At 49.4% G+C, this 16,497-nt stretch overlaps 1 protein-coding gene across 1 annotated transcript; it reads left to right on the top strand.

The window, feature by feature from the left end:
- Positions 1-3,128: 3,128 nt before the first annotated feature.
- On the top strand, positions 3,129-15,768 carry nup160 (nucleoporin 160). Its single transcript, XM_063477442.1, has 34 exons — positions 3,129-3,272; positions 3,735-3,843; positions 3,918-4,128; positions 4,775-4,997; positions 5,074-5,264; positions 5,353-5,589; positions 5,676-5,773; positions 5,877-5,961; positions 6,040-6,108; positions 6,196-6,279; positions 6,376-6,546; positions 6,635-6,734; positions 6,811-6,976; positions 7,232-7,365; positions 7,441-7,601; positions 8,104-8,240; positions 8,337-8,407; positions 8,518-8,668; positions 8,779-8,848; positions 9,517-9,615; positions 9,709-9,837; positions 9,945-10,040; positions 10,115-10,209; positions 10,322-10,418; positions 13,399-13,504; positions 13,583-13,743; positions 13,845-13,905; positions 14,060-14,170; positions 14,533-14,656; positions 14,744-14,842; positions 14,961-15,102; positions 15,181-15,306; positions 15,386-15,481; positions 15,574-15,768. The coding sequence occupies exons 1-34, from the start codon at positions 3,182-3,184 to the stop codon at positions 15,670-15,672; spliced, it is 4,200 nt and encodes a 1,399-aa protein (XP_063333512.1). The 5' UTR covers positions 3,129-3,181; the 3' UTR covers positions 15,673-15,768.
- The last annotated feature ends 729 nt before the right edge of the window (positions 15,769-16,497 follow it).

Genomic DNA, 16,497 nt, shown 5'->3' on the forward strand with positions numbered 1-16,497 from the left:
GTTGTATAACCAACCATTGTTGTTGGCATGGCTGTCTGACTTTCAAGTTCTTCTCTGGTAATCTTTTGACAATACCGAGTTAGAGTACGGTAATTTATGTCAAAATCCTTTGCTGTACTTCTGATTGATTTGTTCTGCATCTTTACCTGCCTGACTGCCTTTAACATAATGTCAGGTGGTGTTCTGCCACGCTCTGTCTTTCGTTGATAATTTCAAACCATCTTACTTTCTTCCTTCCTTCCTTAATTCCTGCCTCTCCTTCCTTTCTTCAAAAACCTTATTACAAATACAAATGAATTACAATATCACAATTTTTTGGAGCATTTATTTGTACTGGGGCAAGTTGTCACATGTGACGACTTGCCCCAAAGTTAATGAGACAACTTGCCCCAAACTGACATTTATGCTAATTTTGGCTAAATGTCAGGGTTAGCTCAACATAGCACATCAGCTGAAGTATCAAAAGACACGTTAATGTCTCCTCTATTTTGTGTAAAATAATAATTTGTAACATCTATACCTAACAAAGTTGTACTGAAGAAAATTTAAAGTGATTTATTTTTCCTTTTAGGTCAAAAAAATAAAAAAGATGTGCTCACCTCAGATTAGAGCAGTCTTGACCACATGTGAACAGGAGGTTGACTATAGAAGAAGAAGTCACACAAAGTGGCTATTTCATTTTTGAGATAGAGCCTCTAGTGTTGGAGTTATGAACAGTGTGACAACTTACCCCGCTCTCCCCTACTGCTCACCTGAACACATGGAAAACTGAAAATGGTTGGAACTGCTGTGCTGCTGAGGCGACAGATTCCCTAAAGCAGCACAAAAAAAAGAATGAGGAACTTTATATTTAATGTTATTTTTTATAATATTACATATTGTATAGTTATGTAGATTATATAGATTTTATTAACCTTTGAGTCCGTGATGATGTCATTTTCTTCAAAATGAGCCTTGCAAAGACAAGATGATGGCCCAGGTGTCCAGTCCTTCCTTCTCATGTTAGCCAGCCACTGGTTCAGTCTTGCTGCATCACCTAAAGGAAAACTGAAACCCCCCACCAAAAACAAAACCATGCGCCTAAGATGATTGTTTTAAATGGCTGCTGTGAGGGGGGGAATATTCTTTAAATATTGCATTATTACAATACAATGAACTGCAAGGACTGGTAAACATCATTCATGATAGTGCTGAGTCTTTTTTCTAGTTAGCACCAGAACTGTTGACAATATTATTATAATTGTTTAAACACAACTTAGAAAAGAAGAAAGGGACATACAGCCACTGATTTCTTTTGAAATACACAAAATACTGCTAAACAGATTTGAATCTCAGATTATATTTGGTAAATATGCCATCACAAAAACAACATGAAAACATGAAAACATTACTTTATGTTATGGTTTGTTTGTAAGGAATCAGTATGCACAGAGCTACTCTAACAATTCGAAGAGGTCGTGTGATGTTTTGAAAACACAAATTGTTTAGCTAAAATCTGATCAGACTGAATCCAGTTGCAGCTGTGTCCAGTAGCGGTTTTTGATACGGGCGACACGGGCGATTGCCCGGGGCGGCATCGTGGTGAGGGGCGGCATCACGGGCATCGGCAAAAAAAAAAAAAATTGCTCATACTCATGCTGCCCCGACATCAGCCAGCGCCTATCGGGAATGGCACAGGCACCGATCGGTTTTCTATCGCCCATTTGCTGGGAGTAAGGGCGCCCTCTGTTTGCGAGGTGCGCCTGCTGCTTGCGGCACAGGGAGGAGAGGGCGGGCGGCGGGGGATTCTCCGGCTGGCTGGAGCAGCGTCTAATAACCAGCTCGCAAAATAAAAACAAAACAACAAACACGAAAACACCAGACATCATGATACAGACTTATAATTTGCACCGATGTGTTTTCTATACGTGAAAAGTGAGCGCGAGAGCCCTCGGTGCGCCTGCTCGCTGCAGAAGTCAAAGTAAAGTTTATTGTCATCTCCGCTACATACAGTCCAGTATATAGAGAGACGAGACGACGAGGCTCCAGTTACAGCAGTGCAAGTAAACAAACAATAAATATAAGAAGAGTAAGAAAATAAATATACACTTTAGGACCAGGGGTAAAGGGATCAATAACAATTTAAAATTTATAATTTACAGTTTGAGGATTTAAAGTCTCACACACAACCCGTCGAAAGGGGAGGGGGGGCGGCTGCTTCCAAATAGAGCGCATTTCATTCATAATGTTGTAAATCCAAGCCCATTATGTATTCATGATCTGAATCCTGGGTTGTGTGAAATCCCAGAAATAAACCTTAGACAAAGCGAATCTGTGAACTAAGGTGTAAACTGTAAATTATAAATTTTAAATTGTTATTGATCCCTTTACCCCTGGTCCTAAAGTGTATATTTATTTTCTTACTCTTCTTATATTTATTGTTTGTTTACTTGCACTGCTGTAACTGGAGCCTCGTCGTCTCGTCTCTCTATATACTGGACTGTATGTAGCGGAGATGACAATAAAGTTTACTTTGACTTCTGCAGCGAGCAGGCGCACCGAGGGCTCTCGCGCTCACTTTATAGAATTTCGAAAAAACATCGGCGCAAATTATAAGTCTGTATCATGATGTCTGGTGTTTTCGTGTTTGTTGGTTTGTTTTTATTTTGTTTTATTTTGAGAGTTGGTTATTAGATGCTGCTCCAGCCACCAGTGAATCCCCCGCCGCCCCGCCCTCTCCTCCCTGTGCCGCAAGCAACAGGCGCACCTCGCAAACGGAGGGCGCCCTTAAATGGGCGATAGAAAACCGATCGGTGCCTTTGCCATTCCCAATATGAGCTGGCTGATGTCTGTGATGTCCCCACCGCGATGCCGTCTGATCCACCTGTCTGAGGAAAAGGTTAAAGTATATTTTATTTGTATTTTATTGGGTGTAAGGTACCAATCAAAATCCGACACACACACACATATAAAATCTAAAAAGAACATCTAATAATGTTAATTTCCTTCTGGGCTCTGATTGGTCAAAGCAGACATACAAAAAAACCGGACTGTCGGATTTGATGATGACGTCAGTCATCCGATCCGATAGGTGGCGCGCCTCGCAGTGGTTCACCTACCTTAAATGAATCGTAGAAGAAGAAGCTGGAGGCGGAAGCGGGTTTGAAAGCGCAGCGCGCGGCCGCAGCGGCACGAGTACAAGATGGCGGCGGCGTTGGAGCGTAGCTACATCGAGATCTGCGGGTTTGAGAGAGAGGCCGAGCGGAGACCGCGCGAGCTCACCGCGAATCTGGGTAACACACGCACTTCACCTGCGCGCCCCTGACGGCGGCTAGCAAGGAGCTAACAGACTAACGGCCCGTACCTGCCGGCGTTAGCGTGTTAGCTTCCTGCTAGCCGCGCGCGGCCTTGAGGTGTTTCTGTTGTTGTTTTTTCTTCCGAACTCTCACCTGACCAGGTGAGCGCGCACTGCTGAGCAAGCGAGCGCGTAAATCTTCCTCCGTCTCCGTTTAGTGTCAGCTAGCTCCGTTAGCTGCTCACCTGTTGCGCACCTGGTCACGCAGCTGTCACGCGTGAACCCGCGCTGATCACGTGACCTTGACATGCAGTCTTTGGTGTCTGCGCCTCCGGAAGCAGCTGATTATTGATCTGATAAACACTTTCACCTGCTGATCAGAGCCTCAGACACCTGCAGGTCAAGAACCTGTTCAAACCGGACTCACCTGTTCTCCCTCACCTGTCTTTCCGGTCTGCAGGTGTGAGCGTGCCACCTGGCAGCCTGAAGTTTCCTGACAGCGCGGGAGCGTTTCACTATGAGGAGAGCGGGAAGCTGCTGTCGGTCACCAGCAACAGGTTCATCCACTGGTGGGTACCAGCTGCTCTCCAGGTGCTCTGCAGGTGCTGTCAGCCGTCCTCTGCTAACACTCTCACTCATGCAGGTCCACGTCCGGGGACTCGGTGGTGCTGGTGGAGCAGTCTCTGGACACCAACTTGCTGAACAACGCTGTCAGGCTCCGCTTCACCCACTGTGCCATCCTGCCCGGAGGAGTCACCATCCAGGAGACGCTCAGCAACGTCGTCATCCTCATCTCCACCAATCACAGCGTCCACAGGCTGCTGCTGCCCCACCCCACGCGCATGTACCGCAGCGTGAGTAGCTGACGGTGACCCTCAGCCTGCATGCTGTCCTGTGGTGGGTGGAGAAGCCGCACCACCAGCTGCAGGACAGCGTGCGGTTGTTGATTACTGATTACGGTTATCAGTTGATTAATGAAAGTGTCACTATGGACACGACGGATGAGTGAGACTTTAAGGTCTGATACCAAACTACCAACAGCCGTGTGAGATTACCATGGTTACCATAGAAACAGATTTAGGTGAACGTGAAATGTAATCATATTACAATCAATGTAGACATCAGCAAAAAAATAACAAACAGAAGAAATGTTTTTAAAAAACCAGAGGAAAGCGCACGATGGAGAGCAAAGGGACTGAACAGAGTCTGTGTGTGAGTGATGGAGGATACTCAGACCATGGTGAGGTGGGTGGGCGGGGGTAAGTGTCCGAATGGTCCAGGGGAAGACGCTGTTAGACTCTGGAGGTGTGGGACCTGACTGACCCGAGGTGCCCACCAGAGGGCAGCTATGAGCAGGACAAAAAGTCGTACTAATCAAATCAAATGCACACAGAAAGTACGTGTGTGTGTAAATGATACAATCATACAGCTGTTAGCACAGTTACTACGGTAACTGTTAACGAGATAACTGACCTCGAACACTCCTCTGTGCATGTGTAGGAGCTGGTCACAGAGTTGCACATGCAGTCCATCTTCACTGATGTGGGGAAGCTGAGCCTGCAGGACCCCGCCCACAGCGCCCTCATCCCCAGCTCAGTGGGAACCACGGCAAGTCCCGGCGCTTCGTGCGCCTGGCTCAGTTACCACGGAGATGCACACTTCGCTCTGGCTTCTCCTGCAGGAGGCATCACAGTGGTCACCCTGCCGTCGCCCGATTCTCAGGGTGAGGAGGAGTTTCTACGTTTAATGTGGGCGTGGCCCGTCGGGCGGTTTTTAAGACGTGTGCTCACCGTTTCCAGGCAACATGTCGGTGCTGGAGTTGAAGAGGAGCTCTGTGATGCAGCGGCTGTCTGGGTGGATGCCCACGGCGATCCGCGGTGAGCACAGCACGGCCGACCTCGTGCTCAGCCTCGCCGTGCGGGAGCTGGAGGAAGACTCCTTCATCTTTGCGCTGTGTCAGGACCACCGGCTGCGCATGTGGTCGCTCAGGGTGATGACATCACACACACGCACACAAACACATTGTTGATGTTTAACGTTTGAGTCGCCGCGTGCTGACGTGACTTCCGCCCCCTCAGGAGCATGGCTGCCTGCTGGAGGCGGACATGTTGGAGTACATGCCGGCGTGTAAGGGTGTGAAGCGCCTGCCGGGCCACGGTCACCGCCTGCGCCTGGCGTTCTCCTCCACCACAGGCTTGTGCGTCTGCGTCTACCTCGCCGTCCCTCAGCGGGGGCAGTTCACCGTGCTGCAGCTGGTCGCCACAGACAACAACCGCTACAGCCTCGAGCACATCTCCACGCTGTTCAGCACACAGGTGAACACACGGGCGGAGCCAGGGGGCGGGCCTCGTTTTTGTGTTTGTGGTCACTTCCTGCATTCTGAACCGCTCTCTGTGAACAGGAAACGCTTGTGGACTTCACGCTGACCTCCTCGGACATCTGGGCTCTGTGGTTGGATGAATCCAACGCCACCGTGGTCAAATACATCAGCTTCGAGCAGTGAGTCGGAATGCCAGTGTCCTCCACTGATGTTTCCATGTTCTCCACGTGTTTCCATCATCTGTCTCCGCACATGTTCCTCACCTGTCGGCATGTTTCACAGCAACACGGCGGCTCAGTGGAACCAGGTGTTTGTTCAGCCTCCACCCGAAGAAGAAATCCACATCGGAGTGGACCTGGACCCCCGGGTGAGACCAGTTCAGACCAGTAACCAGTGTTTTAATGAACGGGTAGTGCTGACCATGTGACCTCTGACCCCCTGACAGGAGACGTATCTCGAGGTTCTCTTCTCTCCCCTTCGCTTCACAGCCTCGGCCATCGTGAAAGCCCTGCAGGTGAGAACCTAGCTGTGTGTCTGATTGGCTCTGTGATTGGTTCACTGATTGATAACTGATTGGATGGTGTTTGTGTGGGTTGCTCAGATCTTTCGGCGAGGCTCAGAGAGGATCTGGGACCTGTCCTGGGAGGCTCTGAGGAAGGAGGTGACGCTGGCTGTCGAGAGCGAGGTAATGCAGAACGATCTGAACCAGAACAGGAACTTTTCAGATGTTTTTTTGTTTTTTTTTTAACAAGCTTCGTCTCTTTCCCTCCTCCTCCTGCAGCTGCAGAGCAGCATCACAGAGTTCGAGTTTTCTCAGGAGGAGTACCGACAGCTGCAGGTGGAGTTCTGGTCCCGGTTCTACTCCTGCTGCCTGCAGTACCAGGAGGTCCAGGCATCTCCTCTGGGTCTGATCGTGAGCCAGCACACCGGGATGGTCTGTCTGCTCCGGAAGGTGAGTGGACCGCCTGCAGGGGTTGCTGCGTGCCTGTGGGTGTTCACAATGAAGAGGTGACGCCCGTTTTTGTCCCGCTGTGTTTCAGGGCTTCCTGTCGTTCCTGCTGCCGTGCTTCGCCGTGGATCACCTGTACCTTTCCCACGACCAGTACCTGCTCTCAGAGGAGGAGACACCAGTCGCAGAAGGTAAAGAGACAGCCAGTGTGTTGGTTTGACGATTTCTGTACGCCCTGATCTCACCTGTGCTCACCTGTGCTGTCAGACCCGGAGGCGGGGCGGGATGTCCTGCAGCTGGTTCAGTGCCTGCGGCTCATCAGCGACACCGTTTCTGCAGAGATGGCGTACGAGATGGAGAAAGCTCTGGAGTACCTGCAGGCGCCCGAGAGAGCGGCCGAGCTCGTCCTGGAGAACCTGCTGTGCAACGACAGGTGGGTCACGTGACCCCCGACGTACTTGTTTTAAATTTAAGTTGTACATTAAAGAAGAGCATCCTGATGGTAGATGAGCAGGGGGGAGGAGCTAAGCGCAGCAGGTGGACGCCGGCTCCTCGTTTCCTTTGAAGTCACGACCACAGGCAGCAGTGTGTCTTTTTGTTTTCACGCGTCAGACTTTCAGAGGGTCGCAGGCTGAATTTGTCGGGGTTACTGCTGGTGATTTAAACACGCGGCGTCTGTCCTCCACAGTGATAACGTGATCGTGGATGTCCAGAACAAACTTCAGGATGTCAGAAACCCGATGGCCGCTATGATGGTCCTGCTGAGAGAGATGGACCTGGAGACGGACTCCGAGGTCGGCGGGGACGGACTCGTGGCGCCCGGTAAGACGCTCTCGGTGAATGAAAGTGCGACCCTGCTGTCAGTGGCTTCAGTGTGCCCTGCGCCTTGTCTTGCAGGTCAGAGCCTGAATTTAAGGATCGGCCTGTCTCAGCTGTACAGCGGCAGCACAGCGGTCTCTGTCGTCTGCCAGGCCGTGTGTCACATGGCCATGACCAGAGCGCTGTTCTGCAGAGACCTGCTCATCCTGCAGAAGCTCTACCTGCGCTTTGGAGACAACGTACGTGTATACACACACACACACACCGTCACCTGCTTGGTGATGATGGGAAGGGAGAACTCCCTTTTGACAGGAAGAGGCCTCGGCTTGCTTTGTCTGTATGAGACGGTCAAGCCTGAAACGGGTACAAGAACGTCAGCAGGGGCGACCACGGTGCAGTGAGGAGGACCTCAGGGCTCTACTGGAGGACCTTCCGAGCAGTTGGGTTCACAGTTGCCGAGGAAACCTCCGGTAACAGATTAAGGTGTTAGGATTTGAAGGGCCAGGTTCTGATTGGCATGTGGTGAAGTGGTAAGCTTTGAGAGATTACCTGGGGGCCGAGGACCACTTTCATGTGACAGCGCGCTGCTAGAAGCTTCTTGTATCCAAGCAACAGCCGGGAAAACCTTCAGGAAAGCTGTGCGGAGACATCCGAGAGCTTCTCACCATCACCTGATCATCTTTCTCCTCAGTGTGTTTATGAGCCACACGTGTGCAGCTCAACAGGTGTGTTTGTGTCCAGGTGTTTCTGGGTGGGGGGGCTCAGCTGCTCCAGCTACAGCAGGACCTGATTCCTCGGACCTCCCAGCTCCTGTCCTCCTATCATCTCCTCAAACATGTCAGTCAGAGCCTCGCCTCCTCCGTGCCCATCAGCACCATGTGAGTACTAATACACGCAGCACACACACAGCTGAGAGTGCACTACTCTCAGGTCCGTAGCAACCGCACTGAGCACTTCCTGTTCTGATGTTTCAGAGACGCCAACCTGCAGCACCTCACCGTGTTGGAGCTGTCGGACACGCCCACCATGACCTCTGGACGATCAGGTCTGCTCTGTTTGCGTGTTTAGCTTTGATTTCTGATGTGACGTCAGGGACGACGGTCCTTGTCCGCGTGGTTTTTAAAAGCGTGTGCGTTTCCTGTCCCGCCCCCGCAGCTCTGAACCCTCAGACCGTTGTGGAGCTCTTCTATCAGACGGCGGCTCGCCGACTCATCGTGTCTCAGCTGTTCTCGAACCAGCAGGGCGGAGCTCTGCTCGTCTGGACTGACGTGATCTCCAGTGTGGTGCAGCTGCTCGCTCAGCTGCTGTATCCTTCATCGTGCCCTGATTGGGCTCCGCCTCTTCACGTTAAGTGAAACTCGCCAATGGTCTGTGGTGTTTAACTTCCTGTTGTTCCCTAACTGGTCTCTCTCCCAGTTGGCCCAGTAACCCTGGCTTCCAGTTCCCAGAGTGTCTGCTTGCCAACTGTCAGTACACTCAGCTGCAGGTGAGGCTTCCTCCTGCTCCTCCTCCTCAGGTTCAGAAGCTCCTCTTGGAAAGGTGTTTGTAACAGGGTTCGTACGGGTGCTTGAAATCCTTGAAAATGCTTGAATTTTGGGTTTGGTACTTAAAACTGTTTCATTCACACAAATAACAATTAGAGTGAAAAGAGTTCTTATCACTATAATTCCAGTTTTGTTGGGTTGTTTTTTTCCCGGCATTGTGTGAGTTTCTCTAACAAGCCGATTTGTTCACATTTGCACATCTGAAATTTTAAGTGAGATGTGTTTTTCATACACTATGTGCATATAAGGCAACCGTTTCTTTTTGCAGTATTTTGTGTTTATTTTTTAACAAAAGGGGAACAAAGGTGTCTAAATCAGCTGAGGATGATTTGCTTGTCACATGGTCACTGAGGTGAGGTCAAACATGCGTTCTTCTTTTTTTGGCAATGTGCTGGAAAAGCTTGACCTTGTAAGTCCTTGAATTTGACCCTGGAAAGGCATGTGAACCCTGCTAAATCCAATAACCTGCTGCCGTGTGATTGGCTCATTCGATATTATACAAGGAGCAGTTGAACAGGTGTGCCTAATGATGTGGCAGAGTGGCTTTAACAACAGTCCAGATGTGCACAGCTGTAATCGATGAACAAGTCCACGTGTTGTCCCCCTGCAGGAGTACGTGCGTCTGATTGGTCCGTGGTGCCAGGTCAACATCGGCTCTTGTCGTTTCATGCTGGCTCAGTGTTACCTCGCCAACGGTGAAGGCCAGAAGGTGGGTCACCATGGCAACCTCACGTCCTACAGGCAGAGTTGCTCACCATAACCTCACTTCCTGTGTGTTCTTTTGTTTTTCTCCTTTTGTCAGGCTCTGCGGTGCTTCCAGGAGGCGGCAACGGAGGTGGAAAAGGAGGAGTTTCTGATGAGGTTAACTGGTAGCGAGGATGAAGACGCCGCCGTCGCCCCTGCTACACCCCGACTGCAGTACTACAACAAGGTAGAAGGCGGAGATTCTGAGGTTCCACCTGACGCTGATGGTCAGAGCCAGCGAGGACAGGAAGCAGCAGCGTGGCGTGTTTTAACGAGTGTGCGTTTTCCTCTCAGGTGCTGCGTCTGCTGGAGGATGTCGGTCTCCCCGAGCTCGTCATCCAGCTCGCCACTCTGGCCATAACGGAGGCCGTCGGCGATGTCAGCAGTCAGGTGAGATGTGGCGGTCTGACAGCAGCGTGTCGGCACGCTGTCGGTGCGTAAACTGATCTGATGTCTGTGTTCAGGCGGCGCTGTGGACGCGGATATTCAAACATCACCTGGACCTCGGACACAACAGCGAGGCGTACGACGCTCTGACACAGAACCCCGACGGCAGCATGTACGCACGCACGCACACACACACAGGTGGAGGTAAACGCTCTGTGTTGGCAGTCAATGCTAAAGGTCAAAGGTCACGTGTCTGAGCAGGTGTCTCTCTCTGTGTCTCTCAGGCAGTTGGACTGCCTCCGTCAGCTGGTGGTGGTGCTGTGTGAGCGCTCGCAGCTGCAGGATTTGGTCAACTTCCCCTACGTCAACCTGCACGACGAGGTAACGTGACCTCTGACCTTTTGACCCTGTCCTGTAATCTGATGCCCTGAAGTTTTAGTTTTACAGTTGTTTGCGTGAAGCTAAAACAGAAACCAGATGGAGCGGCTGGGTTAGGTCGGGGACGAGTCACTGCCCTGAGTGGAGGAGTTGTCTCTTAGAGTGAGGGTGGAGGTGGGAGTCGGTGTAAGGTGAAGCTATGTATTCACCCTTGCCTGAGACCACGAGGCGCCAAAACGAGCTTCCTCTGAAGGACGTCCTCCAGGGTGAGAAGACGAGAGGAGATCGTGCTGGGGCGAGGGAGGTGTGAGCGTGCATGGATCCACTAAAGGAATATGTGGATCAAAGGATGATGGTTTTACTTTCAAATAAGGACGCAACTGAGCTGCAACACATCCAGTCTTAATGAATGAATTATTGTAAAAGTTCACCGCTGCCCACCTCAGCGGCCTCTTCACCTGGGCCTCCACCCACTCTGCTTCTTCTCAGTCTGCAGCTTTACCTCCTCCGGCCTGAAACCAGCTGCTCTGCGCAGCGAGCTGTGCTGGCGGGTCAGAGTGAGGCTTTGGTGGCCCTCGCAAACAAAACGCATCCATCTGTGATTGTGACGTCTGAGCATGTGCGGTGCTGTGTAGCGACATCGTCACCTCAGGGCTGAATCCTTCGAAGCACCCGGCCTACCTGGTCTGCGTAGCCGCAAAGACCGGAAGTGCCAGGCTGTTAAATTGGACGGTCTAGCCTACGATGGGTGGCTTCTGTTGCCTAGCAACTGCGACATAAGCATAGCAGAGCTGTACGTTTGAATCTCTGTCAGAACATGCTATATCATGTTTAGGTGGAAGCTAGCAAGCTAACTTCCTGCTAACTTCTAACTCTGTTGAATTTAATAATTTCTGTTTTCATGGATGTTTGGATGTTAAACTTAATAGTTAAACCTGGTAAAGCAGCAACGCTGATCATTTTATTACAGATGAAATAATTTAGACAGTTTTTAACTCTCAGTGATGCCGCAGTGTTCGTTTGACTTTGGGACCTGAACCTGACGGAGTTTAGGACCCAGATTACTCCGCGAGGCTCCTGACTACAGCAGCCGTAATGGTGTGGCTTCATAGCTTACCAAAGTTGTACTAAAACATTTTTGACAGATTTTTGAGCGCCGTGTAGCACATAAAATCGGTTCGAGGTCAGTAAGCACAACCAGAATTCATACATAAGGCGAACTGTCGATTTTTGAGAAAATTAAAGGATTTTAAGTGCGCCTTATAGTGTGTAAAATACGTTATACAGAAGAAAATAATATATCGTGATATATATCGTTACTGCACATGCTTCAAATTATACCGGGATATGGATTCTAGGCCATATCGCCCAGCCCTAGTACAAATGTAACAATAAAGTACAATTTTGTTTGTATAGCACATTTAAAAATCAGAAGTATGCCAGAGTGCTTCTCAGAACCAGTTAAGAGCAATAACAGATACAAATACAAGCAATAAAGGCACAGTAGGCACAGCATTTACATATTTTACTACGTATACACTCAGTGGGATTTAACTCAGTTGTCTCAAATATTTAGGTATTTATTTGTATTTCGTATCATTTCTAACTTGTGACTGTCTGACAGACAAATATTAATATACGATGCCCCCTGTGTGAAAGCTATAGTTATATTTAAGGAAAATATCCCAAAAATAAAGATTTGATCCTTGTACGTTTCAGATACAATGGAAGACAAACAGATGCAGTGAATATTCTTATATTGATGAGAAAACTGTGCAGTATAATTTAAGATGGTGAAGATATGAGAGCATTAAACAGGCTGATGTTTGGGTAAGAGGCTCTAACAGGAGAGAGATGCTACAGAAACATGACATCCTTATAAAATACTGACACGCATTATGAACAAACAACTTGGTATTTAAATGAGCTGCATACTTTTCCCACTGAAACCAGCACAATCCCACTGGGATGAAAAGTAAATATATTCTGGATCAAAGCATCATCAAAGTTGTCTGTGGTTATTTTGCCTTCTTTCTTAAACAGCAGTGAGTGGTTCCCTGTATGCAGCTGTTACAGTTTGTGTTGGAGATACTTCTGCAAATATCGAGAAAGTGTTTTTACCAGTTCCTCAACTACAAAGAGCTCTCTGCTCCCCCTGTTCTCCTCTGCATCTCTCAGCTGCTGCTGGCTCCTCTTCCTCCTCCTCTTCCTCACACACTGTCCTGGATCTGTCCTGGTGTCTCATCAGGGGTGGAGAGCCTCCATCTCCTCTCTTCTGACTCTGGACACTTGCAGAAAGAAATCAACCACGGCAGTTAGCAACAAAAGCAGCAAAAGTTTATCAAATATCTGTGAACTTGCAGGATGAAAACAGTTTTCTCTTATCAAAGACACTCTTTATGGACAAACTGCAGCACAGCATGAGTGAGTCTGCGTCCTCACCGCAGTTCGCGGGACAGATATTTGGTCAACCGTCTGCTCGGTGTTTCCTGAAACGTTTAAGTACGTTTGGCTTCACACCGACAAACAGACCCAGCTTCAGCAGAAACCTGAACTAACAAACCGACCAAAGAGCCGCGTTAAACGGCGATCTCACCAACGTCACGTAACTTAGCCGAAGGTTCGCTAAATGTGACTTTTTAAGGCTTTTCATTATGCTAACATTTGTTCTGCGGTATATTTGAAGTGAGTTAAAAGCCCAGAACTTACTTTAAGAATTTATTTCTGGGCCTTCAGCAGTCAGCCATTTTTCCCCAAAAAATTTCTTCAACCTTTGATTCGCAATGAATCCTGGGATATGGTGGGTCACAAAGGATACACCCGAGCCGTCCTTCAAATCTGGGCAAAAAGGACCATTTGGAGGAGCGTTCATCGCCTCGCTGTGACGTAATCGGCCTACAAATGCAGCCGCCGAAGGATGCAGCCCCTGAATTTGGACACGGCCTTAATTAACTCCGTGCTGACCTTTGACCTCTGCTCTCAGGTTGTCAGCATCATTGAGTCTCGGGCCCGGGGACTCGACCTGCTCACCCACAACTACTATGAGCTGCTGTACGCCTTTCACATCGCTCGCCACAACTACCGCAAAGGTCAGCGCACGCACGCACGCACACACACAGGTGTCTGTCTCATTTATCCATGTGTAATGTGTGTGTGTGTGCGCTCAGCGGGGACGGTGATGTTCGAGTTTGGGATGCGTCTCGGTCGGGAAGTTCGGACCCGCCTCGGCCTTCAGAAGCAGGTGAACTGTTACCTGGCTGCTCTCAACTGTCTACGCCTCATCAGGCCGGAGTACGCCTGGATCGTCCAGCCGGTCTCCGGGGCAACGGTACACGCACACCCACACACCATCTGACTGAATCTGTGTGACCTGTCCAACCGTGTTGTGATATTTTTTTTTTTTTTTTTTTTTTTTTTTTTCCCCTGCAGTACGAGCGTCCAGGTGCGTCTCCGAAGAGAAACTCTGACGGAGAGTTTCCTGCTGAGCCAGGTGACTCTTAAATCAAACACACACACAGCAGGGCCTTTAGACTGCTGCCGTGACTTGAAGTCACGCCATTTTCAGAGTAGATAAGGCTTCTGTTCAGGCAGGCGACGCCCCCTGGTGGCGAGCTGCTGTAACCCTTGCTCTGCTTCCTGTTCAGTCAAGCGACAGGTGGATATCCTGGAGGTCAGAGACCTGGAGAAGGAGTACATCCTGTCTCGCAGCCGGCTCACCCTCGCCCAGCACCACCCGCCCTCCGCTGCTATCGCAGGTACGCTAATGCGCACACACGGGATCACACACACACGTGTATTTATATCCTTGTGGGGACATCTCATTGACATAATGCTTTCCCTAGCTGCTTACCCTAACCCTAACCATCAAAATGAATGCCTAACCCTGACCCTTAACCTAACCATAGTCTAATTGTGACCCTGACACTAAAACCACATTTTGAGTCTCAAAAATGCCTTCAAACTCGTGAGGACCGGGATTTTGGTCCCCACAAGGGCTGTTTGTCCCCACAAGTATAGTAAACTACCAATTTTTGGTCCCCATGAAGATGTTAATACCCGTACACACACACACAGGCGGAGTTTTACAGTAAACAGGTGACCATGTAACTGTGTGTAGGCGGAGCTTCGGCGGCAGAGCTGCTGGTCTTGCTGGTTCAGACGGGACTCTTTGACTCGGCGCTGGCTCTAAGTCGCACCTTCAACCTGAGCCTGACACCCGTCTTTGAGGGCCTCGCCTTCAAGTAGGTCCGCCGCCCCACGCCTCAGCGGTGCTCTCCGTTTACAGCTTTGCCTTTTTCACCTATTTGTTTACCTCGCACTGTTTTCAGGTGCATCAAGCTGCAGCTTGGAGGGGAGGAGTCTCAGAACGAAGCCTGGAGCTGGTTGGCTGTTAATCAGCTGTCGGTTGTCAACACCAAAGAGTCCAGGTGTGCTTCCAACAATCAGTGACTGATTGACACACCTTTATCTGCGAGAAACAGGTGTAAGGTAACCAGACGCCCGTGGACCTCCATATAACTAACAACAACCTCCTTCTATTCGCAGCACCGCAGACGAGGCGTGGCGTCTCCTCGCCTCCTACCTGGACAGGTATCCTTCCACCAATGGGCAGCATCACCGCTACGTCATCCACAAGCTGCTGTCACATGGTGTCCCTCTACCCGACTGGCTGGTCAAAGGCTACAAGGTGAGAGCTCGGCTGGTGGAGTGGGCGGGGTTACAGGCAGTGTTTGTTTTTTCCCCACCATGCCCCTCTCTGTTTCAGCGCATGGACGCGCCGTCTCTGCTGCGCCTCCTCCTGAATTTTGACCTCCTGGAGGAGGCGGCAGAGCTCGTGTTGGAGTATGTGGATGCCGTCCTGGGGCGGGGTCACCAGTACTTTGGAATTGAGGTAAAAGTCACGCCGACATGCGTATCTGTGACGTGTCGGTGCTGTTTTAACGCCTTTCCTTTTTACTCGCCCTTTTCAGCGGCCGCTCTCTGCCACGTCTCCCCCGGCATGGCTGCCGTACACGTCCATCGACCAGCTCCTGCAGGCGCTGAACAAGACGCAGACCCAAGGCGCCGTGAGTCACTTCCCATTTCCTGTCAGTGCACCTGAGTGAATTGAGACGCGCACGTGACCTGACGCTCTGCATTTACTGTTTTGTTTTTCCAGCTTTATAACAAAGTCCGAGACAAATTAGACGAGTACCATCGCACCGTGGAGCTGATGAGCAGGCGGAGACTCGCCACGCAGGGCCGGCACTCTGAGTGAGGCGGCCGTGTAAATAGTTTATAATCTGTCATCAGTTTTGTACTGTCGTGTTTTTCAGATGTAAATGTGATGAATTAAAGTGTTTTCTAAGTTTGAGTCGGTCTCACGCATCAATCATGTGACCTTCAGACCAATGGGGTCGATCAATATTCATTAGGGCTGTTCGATATAAAAACATCGTTTCATTTTACGCTATCGTTTGTTTCGTGATGTCGCAAAATAAAGTGTTTACGGCAACATTTTCATGGTTTTGATGGTCACTGCAGTGGCTATATTAATTTCTTAAAGTTCTCTCTTTGTCTTATATTTAATATAACCACACTATGGACGGACAAGCGCCTGTTTTTATGCGTTGTCGTTAGCAACAACGACGGTAAAACCATCGCATGTCCGCTTGTTTATTTTCCACATAAACCTTTCACAATAAAGCTCAAGATCCTGTTGAGACTTTTCAAAATAAACAATCACGTGAAAAAGTATGCAGAGCATTTACAGATGAGAAGCAAAAAAGAGCCGTCAGGTGCTAAAAAATAAACCTTCGACTCCAGGTACACGATGCCCAGCTGGAAACACTTCAGCAACCTGAGATTTACAGAAAATGTTAAATTTTTGTGATTTCTATCGTTATCGGGACGATAGATGTTTTATATCAGGATATGAGATTATGGTCATATCGCACAGCCCTAATATTCATCATTATACATTATATTGATCACCTGTTGCTAACAGTCCTGTGGAGGGCTAAAGGTGTAGATCTGAAGTGCAGAGCATGAGCAGTGAGATGTACTCGAGTATTTGCTACTGGGGTCATGTTTAGGGTGTAGG

The sequence above is a fragment of the Pelmatolapia mariae genome, linkage group LG7 (assembly GCF_036321145.2).
Source record: "Pelmatolapia mariae isolate MD_Pm_ZW linkage group LG7, Pm_UMD_F_2, whole genome shotgun sequence".
NCBI classification, from domain to species: Eukaryota; Metazoa; Chordata; class Actinopteri; order Cichliformes; family Cichlidae; genus Pelmatolapia; species Pelmatolapia mariae.